This window comes from Acanthisitta chloris, unplaced genomic scaffold (genome assembly GCF_000695815.1).
Source record: "Acanthisitta chloris isolate BGI_N310 unplaced genomic scaffold, ASM69581v1 Scaffold46072, whole genome shotgun sequence".
Taxonomy (NCBI): domain Eukaryota; kingdom Metazoa; phylum Chordata; class Aves; order Passeriformes; family Acanthisittidae; genus Acanthisitta; species Acanthisitta chloris.
The window spans coordinates 7,843-22,746 of record NW_008659610.1 but is presented as its reverse complement, the minus strand read 5'-3'; the positions used below and the strand labels follow the sequence as shown (position 1 = coordinate 22,746).

The 14,904-nt window shown below is 41.7% G+C and overlaps 1 protein-coding gene across 1 annotated transcript; it reads left to right on the top strand.

Annotated features, from left to right (window-relative positions):
• Positions 1-1,175: 1,175 nt before the first annotated feature.
• ECHDC3 (enoyl CoA hydratase domain containing 3) lies at positions 1,176-4,078 on the top strand (the record flags this gene model as incomplete). The annotated part of the gene is made up of 3 exons (XM_009069436.1): positions 1,176-1,280; positions 1,678-1,878; positions 3,576-4,078. Coding segments are annotated over 3 exons (636 nt in total), but the record flags the coding sequence as incomplete, so codon positions are not given.
• Positions 4,079-14,904: the final 10,826 nt, after the last annotated feature.

Below are 14,904 nucleotides of genomic sequence, written 5' to 3'. Positions count from 1 at the left end.
TTCATGAAACACTTCAGGTTCTTCTGTGGGAGTACAGGACCCTGAGAATTCAGGAGCACAATTCATTTGAGGTTTTTTTTTGTTTGGGTTTAAAAAGAGATTGCATGTTCTTGTTATTTCCTATTCCCTTGCTGACTGGAATGCAGACAAACTTCAAGAAAATAAAAGACTTCTCAGGGAATGCTTTGGGCCTTTAAAACAGGCTTTGCAGTGGATTCTTCCTCCATGAGGCACAAATGCAGATTTGATTAATTTCCAGATGTGTATTCCTGATCCCAGTTAACATCCTGACTGATGTTAATTGTGTGGTTTTTCTTGGATAGACTGTGTCACAATAATCTATCCATAAGAACCAAATCCATAGGTAAGGTTGGGTCTGCATAGTTATAGCTGGAAATGTCACATGCATACAAATATCTGAGAAGTTCTGAAGGGTTGCAAAGCATCACATTGGTTTAATTTTAAGGTAGAGACCTTCATGATAAGGGAAAACTGTTGTAAAGATCATGTACCTGTAAAGAGCATTTTGATCTTAGCAAATCCAAAGCTTAGTTCCACAAAATCCTTCTATTTTGCTGCCCAAATCCTGGACATGAGTTTTGGGACTCTCTAAATGACAGTTTTAGCAGTGAAGGAAAAGACACCCCAACAACCCTTCTGGTTCTCCTCTAGCTGAACAACCTTTTTTCGCTTTTTTAAACATTGCGGCCTTGAACACGATGACAGAAAAATCTTGATGCTTATTTAGCAAAAGTTAATAATTAATTGAGTGCAATAAATAGGGACTGACTGTTTTTATCAGTCTGAGAGCAGAGCACTCCAGCCTTGCTCCAGCTGAGTAGTCTGCATTGTACCAAGGAGCTGTTCAGAGCAGTGTCCTTACAAGAAACTGGGCTCAGAGGTGTGAAGTGCCTTATTTATAACTGAGCTAAATGGAATGGAAGTAAAACTAGGCCTTGAAAAGTGATTATGAGTGTTCCTGTGGTTAAATATTGCATTGCAGCAATTTAAAGCTGTTACAAAACCCAGAAGGGAATATTTTGGATCTCTGTGTAAAATTCCCCCCCAAACTCCTATTTGACCACTGACATCTCATTGACACCTCTTTAGTGGGGCATTGATATGCTGCCACCCTTGGTTTCCTGATTAATTCAGACTGACTTTTCACAAAATTCTTTGCAGCTGAAGGACCTGTATTTTGTTCTGGCCATGATTTAAAGGAACTGTCAAGTGAAGATGATGTGAAGCATCATTCCCAAGTATTTGAATTATGTGCAGAGGTGAGCAGTTCTTCTTGAGTGCCTCTGCTTTTGCCTGGTATTAAGAGCAAACATGGGTTTAAGGAGGGACAGCATTGCTGTCTGCTTGCTAAAGCACTGGCTGGTTCTCCAGATTCCTTGCTTTTTTGCTGCTCCACTATTTTAATATGGAAATTATGTTTTCCCTGGATTTGTCTACATGCAAATCAAAGGGCTAGAATGCCAACGAGCCTGTCTGACAATGGGCACAGTCACGGTGTGTTCCTTAGTTTAGCCAATGTTCTTTGCAGCTGAGCTAAGGTCCAACAGTTTGGGCATTTTCTGGTCAGTAGAGAGAGGAAGGTACTTTTGAGGGCTTGCAAAACAGGATCATGTCTTACATAATTTCCATACTGACCACTTTGTTTCGTGCATGCAGGTTATGACTTTAATCCAGAAACTTCCAGTGCCAGTGATTGCCAAAGTAAATGGCTTGGCTACAGCAGCAGGCTGTCAGCTGGTGGCAAGCTGTGACATCGCGGTGGCAAGTGAGAAATCTCAATTTGCTACTCCTGGAGTAAACATTGGGCTATTTTGCTCCACACCAGCTGTGGCCTTGGGCAGATCTCTTCCAAGAAAGGTAGGCCTCCTTCTCAGATAATCCTTGCAATTTTGCAAGAAGTAGGTGCCCATGTTAGGAGTTTTAGTTCCATTGCTTGAACTTTATTTTTCTGCAGTACATCATCCAAAAGAACATTGCAAAAGGCATCTCCATAACTTGGACTGGGAAAAATTATGAAGGGATGAACTCTGTTTAGGGAAAGCAGTTTCCTACTGATGTGATTCCAACCAGCATGAGCTCATACCAGCAGCTCAGTGATCCCTTTCCTTTCCAACAGACAGCTCTGTGCTTCAGCCAGTGATGTTCTTCCCTGAGGAGGAAACCCCTGCAAGTTCAGGATAACAATCCCATTGAGGCATCAATTCTTGCCAGGCAGTGACATTTCACTGCCAGCAGGATCTGGCTGGCTGTGGATCAAGATGCTTTAAATAGCATCTAAAAACCCTCCTATACTGTCTTCCTGTTTTATGTCCTACTGATTGTGGCTGCACATCTCTCACTGCATAAAAAATAGTACAATCTGTAAAGCTTCCGTAACTGAGAATAGATATTTTAAGTTCTGCTCCAGCTGGATTCATGCAGACAGACTCTCCAAGCCCAGCAGGGCTCTGCTGAGATGCAGTGACTGAGCTGCAGAAGTCCTATTGCTGGATAAGAGCTTCAGCTTGAAATTTCCCATCTGTAAGGCCATCCTTACATCCTCAAATATACTCTGTGGGGTTTTTTTTCCCAAGTCTGCTACAGTGTACAGCTGTAACTGTTCCTGAATTAGTATTTCTGAGGTGTATGATCACCTTTTAAAAATGTGTGGGATATACTTTTCTTTGTGCCACTTCACAAAGTAGCAATTTTTCTCAAAAAACATTCCCCACATGTCCCAGGATTGCTGATTTTACCTTTTAACAAACTAAATGTTTCCATGAATTGTGGCTACCAAAGCAAAGATACTAATGAGGATAATTAGCTTTTATGATTCAGGCATTGGTCAGTTGCATCAAGAGTAATGGGGAAAAAATCCTGATTGAGATATGACATTGAATAGGCACTGAGTATTTGGCGGATTTTGTCATTTGAAACCTCAGGTACAAGATGCTGGAAGCAGCAGGAGGCTGAAATAGATGTGGCTATAAGGACATATTTAAAACCACCCATACCAAACTTAAAACTAAGGCAGGTGTTTTCAAAAACTGCACATTGATGTAATAACTCTGTATTTATTATTATATGCTCAGCTTAAAATACAAAGTTCAGTTATTTGGCATTGTAGATGATCCATATCTCAATTCCTACAGCAATCCCTAGAGATTGTGTGATTTTTCAGAGAAAGCCAGAGGTGTCAGCTAGGACAGCTGGAATCAGTGGGCAACTTTGAAGAGAGACCAGCTTCAGACCCAGTTCTTCTCTTTGCTGAGACCTCTTAACACACCCGTGGCCGTTTAAGAGGCCAAAAGATTTGAATCTCATGTTTGTCAAAAAAGTAACTTGTACATCATAGAATCAACCAGGTTGGAAAGGACCTCCAAGATCACCAAGTCCAGCCCTACTGTGGTTACTAGACCATGGCACTAAGTGCCACATCCAGTCTCATCTTAAAAACCTCCAGGGATGGTGAATCCACCACCTCCCTGGGCAGCACATTCCAATGCCTGAGCACTCTCTCCATAAAAAAAAAAATCTCTTCCTAATAGCTAACCTAAACCTTTTTCCTTGTTCAGGTGGCATTAGAGATGCTTTTCACAGGTCAACCTATTTCAGCCCAAGAAGCATTAATTCACGGGCTCGTCAGCAAGGTGGTGCCAGAAGACAAACTGGATGAAGAGACCATGAAAATCTCTCAGAAGATATGCGAAAGCAGCAAGTCTGTCCTGGCCTTGGGGAAAGCCACTTTTTACAGACAGATAACCCAGGACCTCGACACTGCTTACAAAATAACTGCTCAGGTCATGGTAGACAATTTGACTTTGAGAGATGGGCAGGAGGGTATCGAAGCCTTTATTCAGAAGCGTAAGCCTGTCTGGTCACACTCTCAGGAGCAGAAGAAATGAGTCTTGTCTCTAAGCTAACCTTAGCTGTGCTTTATGTTTCTTCACGCAGTTGCCTTTGGGAACTCTATTTTTGTTCTTACTCAAAGTTCTCTTCTCACATATGCCAGACACAATAAACTTATTCTTAATATGCAATAAATGTTAAGAAAAATAAAAGAAAATGGCTTTTCTCAGCAATGAATTTAATCTGTGGTTTTAGAAGGAACTCCGTGCTGCAAAAATCAGTTTAATATGTCCCAGGTTGCTTAGGGAATCAGAGAGACTGAGAGAGAGCTCAGATCACCCTGTTCAGTGCCTGTCCCCGTAGTTCTGGATGAGAATTTCCACTTATTGTTACTAATAAACAATTAAAGGGCTTGGGCACATTCCAGAGATGATGGTAGGACATATCCTAATGGATTCCAGGCCTGTTTGGGTGTTACAGACAGAAGCCAGTAATGGTCATCCATTGGTCCCTATGAACTCATCTGCTTGTGAATTGGTTCTATGACCAGTTTGTCTCCCCCAGCAAATCCTGGTTTTCCACCATCAGTTCAAGCAGTTGTTCCAGCTCTAGAGAATTTTGCTGATGACTCCAAGGAGGCTGAGCATGACTTGGGGGTGAAAGCCGCCACCCGTGGGCTTCAGCAGAGATTCTCACCCAGCAGTGTCTTGACCCAGCTGTAATTTTCAAGGCTGTATGTCTTCAGATTATCACAGAACCTGAGATGTGTTAGTTGCAAAGTCCGTCCTTGTGTGCACAGCTGTGCTTTTCCAGCACTGGAGCAGTTCAGCCATGGATTTATGGACGTGACAACCTCTGACAACAGGAATTCAGCTGCTCCTCTGGGTAATCTGTTACAGCATTTTGCAACCCTCCTGGTGAAATATTTTTTCTTAATGTCCAATCTGAGCCTTGAAGCAGCATTTTGTGGCCATTGCCCCTTGTTACATTACCTGACTTTATTGAGAAACTTCATTATTTGTGTAACACTCTTCAAGCAGTCACGAGCTGGAGTTAGACCACACTTAGACTCCTCTGTGCCAGACTGAACTAGCCCTGCTTCCTCCACTCTCCTTGAGGGTCACATTCTCTAGGTAACCAGCTTGTCAGGCCTCCACAGGACCAGTTCCTGTTTCTCTACATCCCTTTTGTGCTGGTTGTGCCAAAAATGGACTCTGTTCTAAATATGGCCTCAGCAGTGCTGAGCAGAGGAGAGCAAAATATGCCCTCCACGTGCTGCTCACTGTCAGTCAGTCCTGCTCAGTGTGCATTTTGTCTGATCTGTGATGAGAGTGCACTAATGGCTTGGATTCAGCCAGGCATCCACAGTGAGCCCAGTTCCAGCAGGAACTCCTCACCTCTACTGGTGCTGGGGTTGTTCTTCCCAGCTGAAGAGACTTGCATTTCTCCTTGGATTATGCTTTTTTTTTAATTGAAGCCAGGCCATTCTGTGTGTCTATTGCCCCAATTTCACATCATCTGCAGATTTGCTGAGGACTTGTTATTGATGATGATACTGAATGACATGAGCCTCAGTATCAATCCATGGTGATCAACATGGGATGGCCTTTCAGCAAAGACATTCTTTCTGAAGTTCCACACAGCCAAATCATGAAGACTCATCTATCTCATCCTTAAATAGACATCTAAGCGAGACCAGGTGAATCACTGTATAGATGGGCCTTTTTTTCTTTGTTCCCAGTAAAAGCAGCCTAAAGAGCTTAGTGCAGATTTAGATGTCTTCAGTCAGAACAGATGAGTCCTACCTACTGCTACTGGAACTCCAAATGTGGAAGTATGACTCAAGAAGGATTTTTTAAAGGTATGTTTGGCCCTGTGTCCTTGGTTTCCTGTCTGTATGAGTGTTAGCTCATTCCCCAGTTTTCCTCTGGAGTGAATCAGATACCCAATAAAGTCCTGGGACAGTCCTTTTCCATCTACAGACCATACTCAGGTTGAAAAGAAAGAAATTTTCAGTTCTGCTGCAATGTGTTATTTGAGGAATGGAAACTTAAACTTGAATTCAGCATTAAACATAGTTTGTTTCTATAGGAATGTGAAAAATGTGCATCATTGGCAGTAGTTGTTTCAAAAATATAAACTTTTATAGCTACCACTGGGAAAGATGGTTAAGTTTTATATAAATTCATGTAGTTTATATAGGTTAGGAACTGTTATGAGCAATTAAGAGATAGAAGAGTTAAATCTGAAGCCCAATAACCTTCGTCATGTCCTCTGTAATGCAGTAAGATGCTGCACTTAGACTCTGTTCCCACACACCGCTCTAAAAGCATCAGGAAAGAGCAAATTGTTTTTAAAAATATTTATATTTAATGGCTATCTTGCAACTACTCAGCAAATCTCAACTGGCTCTTTTGTTCCAGGCTTTTAGAAATAAGTACATTATCTGATTTTTGCAGAACAGTGCTCCTTCCAGCTAACTGCAGTAATAAAATGGTTTCACTGGACATCTTTAAGCATAAGTGAGGGTTTAGATGAGCACATTTCTTTCAGATATTTAGAAATTCTTCTTGTGTAATTGCCATCTACACCAGACAGGGTTTGGCATTATTGTTATTAACTCCTGCTTGCAATTTTTTAAGGGAAAAAAATGAATTTTACAGAATAATTATTTCATTTGAAAGTTATACTGCAATGGAATCAAATTATTGCTGTGCATGGATTCACTGAATTTGAATGGTCTCATAGGACACTAATATTCCAAAGGTGTCTCAGCACTTCTCACTCTGAGTGGACTGGTGTTAATGGATGTGGTAAGTAAGATTAAGATCACATATACTTGAGCAAGACAAAGTGGTCACGAGAAGGGAAGTTTACTCTCAAAAATGGTGTTCTGGTTGTTTATGTGATGGACAAATAGTAGAACTCTTCCCTTATCCTGGGCTTTCTCTTTAAATGACCAAAGAGCATAATGCCTTGAGCTCCTTCCCAGTTCAAATCCATGGAAGCTGAGGAAGCACAGTGCTCTGGATGACTGAGTTCAGATCCTTAAGAACACCTCTTTTTAAGGCTCACAGTATTTTTCAGTCTGATTCACAGGTAGGACAAATGTTTGCCTTGTTCTTTCAGATCTTGAAAATAAAATAATATTTATGTTTTAACTCACTTTTCACAGTATTTGTACTATTTTGTGTAATAAAGTAATTATGTAATTATAAAATCATAGATTCATCATAGAATGGTTTGGGCTGGAAGGAGCCTTAAAGCTCATCTAGTTCCAATCCCCTGCCATGGGCAGGGGGACCTTCCCCTAGATCAGGTTGCTCCAAGCCCCATCCAGCCTGGCCTGGAACACTCCCAGGGATGGGGCAGCCACAGCTTCTCTGGGCAACCTGTGCCAGTGCCTCATCACCCTCACAGGAAAGAATTTCATCCAAATATCTAATCTATCCAGTCTTTCTGTTTAAAACCATTCCCCCTTTCCCTGTCACTCCATGCCCTTTCAATTAGTAATCATCAATTCCAGAAATTATAGCATCCAGAGGAACATTTCCCTCTTGCTTGAACCACTAGACAGGAAGGCTTCAGAAGGTTTTATAACATTCCTGCAGTGGCCCCTGAAGACTGACAAAACAACTTAATTTTTCATTTCTGACTTGCATGGGATTTTTATTTTTGCCCACATCTGTCTTTATTGTTTAATTTAATGGATTTACAGGCTATTCCTGGGAAACAGTGCTGTTCCAGAATTGTTAATTAAGTTCTATAGCCAAGAAACAGCAAAGCAAATGATAGATTGGGAGCCTTACCACTGTGGTTATCTGCTGCCTGAGGGAAGAGTTTGTCCCAAAATAGCAAGGAGTCTATCCCTTGTCACCCCATCCATTTTTATTAAAGAACCTCTCTGCAGTGATGTCTGCCAGGTAATTAGCCTAGTTTCAAGTGACCCTAATAGCATGTGGCACACACTCAGCCTTCTCTGGAAGCTAAGTACAACTCCATCTGCACACATCCTCTAGGATGCAGTTTATCCCTGGAAATGACTGACTGGGTCATGTTTTCTATTCATATGCACAGGAACAGCTGGAACGGAAACCTGTCAAGGAAATGGAAGCAAGGAATCACCAGTATGAATGGAATGAGCTACCTCAGAGTCCATGGAGGCCTTAGAAGAATGGCTTTGAGCCTTTACGTGGAAATTTTAGAAAAGATATACAGGCAAAATGTGGAGGATATAATCATACCACCTGTGGTGTAGCTTCAGGCTTACGTCACAAACAAGGCAAACAAGAAGCTGGGGAGCAGTGATAGCCAGAGTAACACTTGGACAAGATAGCTCCTAATTCATGGGCCAGGCAACCAGCTGCCTCACCACATCATTTGGGGGATATATGCTGAAGATGGAGTTAAACAGAGGACTGGGGCAAGGTATTTATATCCTCTGTGTTCCATAGAGCCAAAGAACAGTTTATATAAGTTTTTCCATAAACTTCATGCCATTTCCTTAAGGCCACCCAACTCAGCATTCAGCAGCTTCGGTAAGAATTAGTTTTGCCTTGGTTTGAAGTAACCTCCTGGAGATGTGGAGGAGAGAGCTTGCAAATATGTACTACAAAGGCTTAAAAAGCTGGACATAGTTAACATTAAAAAAACATGACTACCTCATTGGCACAAGTCAGCATCAGAGTTTTTACTGTCTAGCTCATGATTTCTGAGCATTTGGATGGCAACACTGTGTCCTTCACAGAATTGCCTCTGGGTAATTCTGGTACTGTCATTCCTGTACTGCAGATGGGGAAATTGAGGCCAAGTGTGCTGTGCCCAGGGTCTCTCGGTGAGCCCGTGGCACCGTAACTGTGGCACTCAGACTGCTGACACCTGCTCCTTGTATTTCTTCAGCGACAAAGTTTTTGGTAAGATCAGCAGAAATGCAGGAGACTGTGTGCCCTGAAGAGACTGATAAGACTTCTGAACAGGAATTATGAGCCACTGCATCAAAGGCCTCTTGCCTGACATTTATTGGCTTTGTGATGAATGTTGGGGTAATTCCACTGTCAACAGTTTCTCATTAGGAGCCTGGCAATGTACTTTCTGACCATTATCTTGCTCAATATCACATTGGATTGCTACAAAGAGCAGGGATTTTATGTAAAACTCATCTATCTCTGTAGCTGCAAACTTTTCTAATAACTCTGCATTTAAATAATCGCATGGAAATGCTGGTTGCCTTCTCTAAGCAATCAGGAGAATGGACAAATGGTTAAATTTCCATGAAGACCTAAAGCTATGGGACAAATCTCATACTGCAATGAGTAGGATTCATTTGTCTTGATTTCACTGGTATTGCACCTCACTTAGACTAATTCTGAATTTAGCCACTGAATAATGCATCCCCATCCTGGTTTACACTTGCAAAGGAAGGAAAAAACCATCACAGCTGTACCTTTCTCACTCTCCATTGTATGAGGTACCATCTCCTGGCTGCTTGTTGTCAGTATTGGGAATTATTTTTCTCAAATCCATAGCTTTTCTACTAAGAAAATAGTAGAAATGTACCCCTAATACTATTGTGCATTTGGAAAGGGGAAAATAATTCATCCAACTTTGATGTGGCCAACTGTAGTAATTAGAACATTAGTACTTATTTTAAATATTTGTATCCTGGAGTCATGATAATGAGAGTGCCACAGGGTTATTGTATATTTTATTGATCATGCTTATTATAGAGGAAAAAATTTGGAAAAAAAACTTGGCTGATAAAATAACAAATTGAATTTGTACTACTAAAATTTAAGTCAGATCCATGGGTTTGATTCATGACTATTCTTTGTAGCTACTTAATACAAGATACTTTAAATTTTCCCTCCTAGAGTAGGACAGTGTTTTCAGCCTGCCAAAACCAAAACTTGTAACACTGTGGAGTTAACTGCAGATAAACATTCCTGTAGCCTAGGTAAAAACACAACCAATTCTTTAAACTAACTTTTATAGCAGTGCAAGTTAACCTGTTGGATTTAACATGGATATAGGCATTGATCTCACCCACTGATTCTGCTGAAGGAACATTCCCACCTGGAAAGGCAAAACAGGTATGGATGGCAATGTCTGAGACTATCTGCAGCTTGGCTCGTTTGAGCCTTGTGTCAGAGAGGTCTGATGCAATGGGCCATGCCTGGGGGAGCAGAAGCTCCAGCCATAGCCTGATTTCTGAAGGAGCTTTTAAGGACAAACTCACTGCAGTAAGAGGATGTTTACATTCAGGCTGCCTCAGCTGCTGATGACAGAGAAGGTGTTAGGTCTTTCCAAGTGGCACTCAGGTTTTATTCCAGACCTGTCCTCCTATAAACAATTACAGTGGATGAAATCATGTTTGGAAAGATGAGTGATGCTTTCCCTGTCAACTCTGCCCTGTCAGCATCAAGGAGAATGTGATATATACCTGCTTTGGTCTTCTCCACTTCCTGGCCCAAAATCATTCTCAGGGTAGACACTGATTGATGCTTCTGGAAAGAAACAATAAAGAATTAGTAAAACATATATAGGACATGGGGGAAAGGATAAAGCAAATGAGCGCATGAAGTCATTCTCCTAATGTAGTCTTCAGTCTAGATATTTTGTTTCTTGTGCCTGTTTAATGCAATATACCCTTTATGCCATTAAAACTTTATCATCTGTTGTTTAAGAGAGTTGATCCTACAACAAAAATCCCTACTATGAGTGTTAGGATATGGTATAAATATAGACATAGTGAATACTTGTGAGTTAAGCTCCTTCTCTCTCAACACATCTCTAGATTAGGTTATAAATATTTTAAATTAGTGTGCTTTTTCTTGGTATTGTTTGTTTGCTTTTTGGTTTGGTTTTGAGTCCTTAGTATGAAGTCAGAAGTCTTCTTCTATTTTTTTCTCTCCCTCCTTGGGGGTTAATGTTTTATTTTTTTTAATGAATGCTGAGGTTCATCTCTAAGTACACAAATCAGCAAAGCTTTACAAAGCACCATGTGTCACATTTTAACAACTGGTAGCACTGCCATAAATACTGGTGTGGGGGAAAGCATCAGGTTTTCATGCAAAACGTGTAAGGAGTGGAAGAGATGTAACAGATGAAAGAGTAGAGTAATGAGAGGATGTGGCTCTCTGAAAGAAGCCCCTGGAGGAGAAACGCTGAGGTGCTCTCCAGAGTACCCACACAAGGACTGAAAAACTGACCTAGTTCACCCCTTTTTCATTGGGACCAGCAAGAATATTCATGCAAGGATGATCAGCCCCTTTTATTCATTAGCCTGAGAGTATTACTAATTATCAATACTTTTACTACTTATTCTTGTTGCTATAATTCTTGCTATAATCTATGTAATACAGTGACGTTCAGGAATATAGATTGTGATGTTTCCTTGCCATAGGTGACCTTGGAAACTGGTCTTAATAGCTGAAATCAGATGAATAGCATTTGTCTGGAGCAAGAGAAAACTTTTATCCTTTTACATAGACTGTGAAAACACACTTAGTCCTTATCATATACCCAGCACGGTAAAATGGAAGTTGTCAAAGTTCACAGTCCTTTCTCTACACTGTCTGTGGCTATTCCTGTAAGATTTTAGTCTCTTTCCTTGTGAGCATTTATTAAGAGCAGACAAACCATGAATATTTCCATAGACAGCCTGAAATCTTTATGAGGCACTGGATGGTTGAAATGCAGTACCAATTTATTCAGCACTCACAATGACCAAACTTGCATAATCCAAATAGAGAATTTACCACATGAAAAGTCCTGGTAAAGAGCTCAGTGGCAGTTCATAGGTGAAAAAAAAATCTCTGTTAAAATGCCCTAGACCTTTCTGTCCCATTCATCACTACAATATTTAAATACATTCCTATAGCCATTTGTTAGATAATTCTGAAATGTAAATAAGAGGAAAAAGTATTTTAAAGCCCTGGACAAAAAAACCCAAAAAATCAAAACAACATCAAAACAAACTAAACAAACCTACAAAAAAACCCCACTGATTCACTTCTTGGCTTTCTCACAAAACCCCCCTGTGACCTTGGGCAAGCTGACAGAGGCAGAAAAGAAACATGACTGTCCAGTCCAACCTCCTGTTTATCATAGGTCATTGCTTCCTGGCCTGCTTTACCCTCTAAACAGCATTTGAATTGCAGCTTTGGTTGAGCTAAGGAGTTACCTAACCTTGTGAAGAAAAAAATGTAAAAGAAAAAAAGAAGATGCCAATAGTGTGATCCATTCTCCTTGCAGTCAGAACCTGTGGGTTATTTCTGCTTTGAATCAATCTGATTTCCAGGCAGGGTACCAGAGCTGCCTTTTTGTGGGCTCAGCTAGACCTTTCAGTGCCTCGGTGGCCTATGTGTAAAATGGGGCTGATCATTCTTTTTTTTTTTCCCACTATGCTTTATCTGTGTTGCCTCTGTACACCACAAGCTCTCCAGGAGAACATGTGTTCTCACTCTGTGTACAGTCCATGACTTCCACAGCAGCTGCACTGGACTTGTCTGTGATGTGAGATGATTGATATGTAAGTGACTGATATGTAGCATCTAAGTGACCACAGTGAGAAAGAATATTAAAAATCCAGCAATAAACCCAAAAAATCTCTGTCTGAGGGAGGTTCCTTCAGTTTACTGGAGATGCTCAGAATTCCTTGTGTGGTGTACGACAGAGACTTGATTCGGAGGTGACAGCACTCTACAGCAAACTGTCAGCAGAGGGCAATGACAGCTCACAGCTTGAAGCAGCTCCAGGGTAAGGTGTCAGGCCGGTTCTGCCAGCCTTGCTTTTCTACTTGACTGCTTCCAGGGAATGAGCCGCTGGTTTACTCGGGCAGCTCTCGAACAGCAGGTGGGAAGAAGTATCCCTGGAAGTCCCATAAGTCAGGAGCCTGAACTCTCTTCTCCCACTTTCCCTGCAGCCCCTGCCTTTGCATCCTCACTGATTTCACTGGGGGACCAGTTGCAAACCGATTCAAGACAGACAACTTGGTACCAAATTGCAGGAGGGTCTTTGGAAGCAAGAGGAGACTCTGTTCTGCCTTAAGAATGCACCCATGAGAAATACAGCTGGGTTGGGGGACCCTGACCATTCAGCAGAGCACAGTTTGGGAAAGCCTGGATGTTCTGGCTTTCCTGGGGAGTCTTAATATTAGAGCCAAATGAGTCTGTGGAGATTGGTAAGAGGTTCTGGAGGGAACAAGTAATTCGGAAATACTTTCAAGGAGACTGGATCAGAAAGCCAGGCAGAAGAGGTGAGCAGTGTGATTCTCGTGCCTCAGGAGTAGGCATCAAACCAGCCAGAGTTTAGCTAGCCAGGATCTGTGTCGCCCCTTCCACCCTCCTTAACATGTGAACTAAGTGGCACCATCTCTTGATGACTTAGTTTCCCCACCTGTAAAGGAAGTTCTAAAGTTCTGTGTGACACACTAAAAGCAGCGAATGATAAAAACTAATCAACTGTGCTACTCACAGCTTGGCGATGAACTAATGTACTTGTCACTGCTGGTTCAGAGTCTGCTGGGCAGAAAAAAAACTGCTGAAGGTGTTAGTCCAGATGGACTGTAAATGCCAAGGCCCAGCAGGAGCTGTTGAAAAGTAAAAACATTCTCTCCAGTACCTCTCCCAGCAGGAACAATATTCCAATTGTAATGCAGATATCCTGCCGAGTCATTCCATCCCTCAGGGCAGGTGAACACTTTGCAGGAGTCTGCAAAGGTAATCATTAGACTATTGTAAATATGAAAGAATACAAATGCCAGTTGTCTCTTTATCTGAGCTTCAGCTTTACTCCTGGCTTCGTGAAAAGTAAGAGAGCATGACCACCCACAACGATACCATTACTAATATTTGGAATTTTCAGGGAACACTGGTTATCAGCCGATTCTCACACTGTAGAAAGAGGATGGGGAGCACATGCATTGTTCAAAGCCACCACGGTGAGGGAAGTCTACGTCTTCAAAGAGCACAAAATCCAGGATTCAGGACTGTGCTGAAGTGGCAGAAGAATTCAAACAAACAACAGTCAGTGACCAGCTCTGGAATGCAGTGAAGGTAGCTAGATCAACAAGCTCAATGATAAGCAGGCAAGGTGGCAAGTGGGATCCAGCCCAGGCTAAACCTCCAGCAGCACCTAGTAATGGGGGAGAGGTTATGTCAGCTTTGTGCCCTGCAGCTTCAGGCAACTCTCACCAGCAGACTGAGTGGAAGATGTAATTTAACTGCTTTGCCAGTTTTCACTACAAAGGCCACTCAGACCACAGTCATCCCTCTCAGTCATGATTCAACATCTTTTCCACTAGGCAGTCTCTGTCCTGCTGTACAGGTGTGATCCCACAGAGCTGAGCTTTCCCTGACTTGGAGAAGCTGGTTCATGCAGGAGCCACTTCAAACTATGGCCATCTGTAACCACAGATATTGAGCCACTGCCAGTAACATCCATAAAAACAAGCAATTGAAACTTTGGAACAAGAAGCAAATGTTACCTCAGAGCGATAACAGCTATAATAACAGACCTGGCAAGACAGTATTTTAAGCCAAAAATGTGCTAAATAAATACTTCTGTGACCTGTTTTTTTGAATCTTTTCTTCAAAGAAGCTCAAGTGTTTGGTTTAGGAAAAGGGTTCTGAACATTGGTTTTAAGGAAAGTTACTTTTTTCTTCTTAATTATAAAGGTTTTGAACAAAAGTTCTAGCAAGCATTTCCATATAGATGAAAAAGAACCCCAACAACCACACTCTTTTATGTGGACAGAGTTCCTGTTAAGGCAGTGGTTGGCTGCTTGGAGGATACAAAAATAGCTGGTAATAGAAGTGTATAGGGGATGCCATTAAGAAATCAGGTGCTAATGAGACTGCTCAGGACTGAATCACGACTGCCTGTAGCTATTCCATGACAGCTCTTCCAGGAGGTGTCCCTAGCAGCCATGAGTCAGATTCATGCCTCAATGTCAGTGCAGGAAACTCCCCACTGAGAAGCTGGCAGATATGTCCTTAAGGGCAAAGGAACCAGGGCCTTCCCCTGCTTTAGCTGTTCCAACTGCAAGAACAGGTC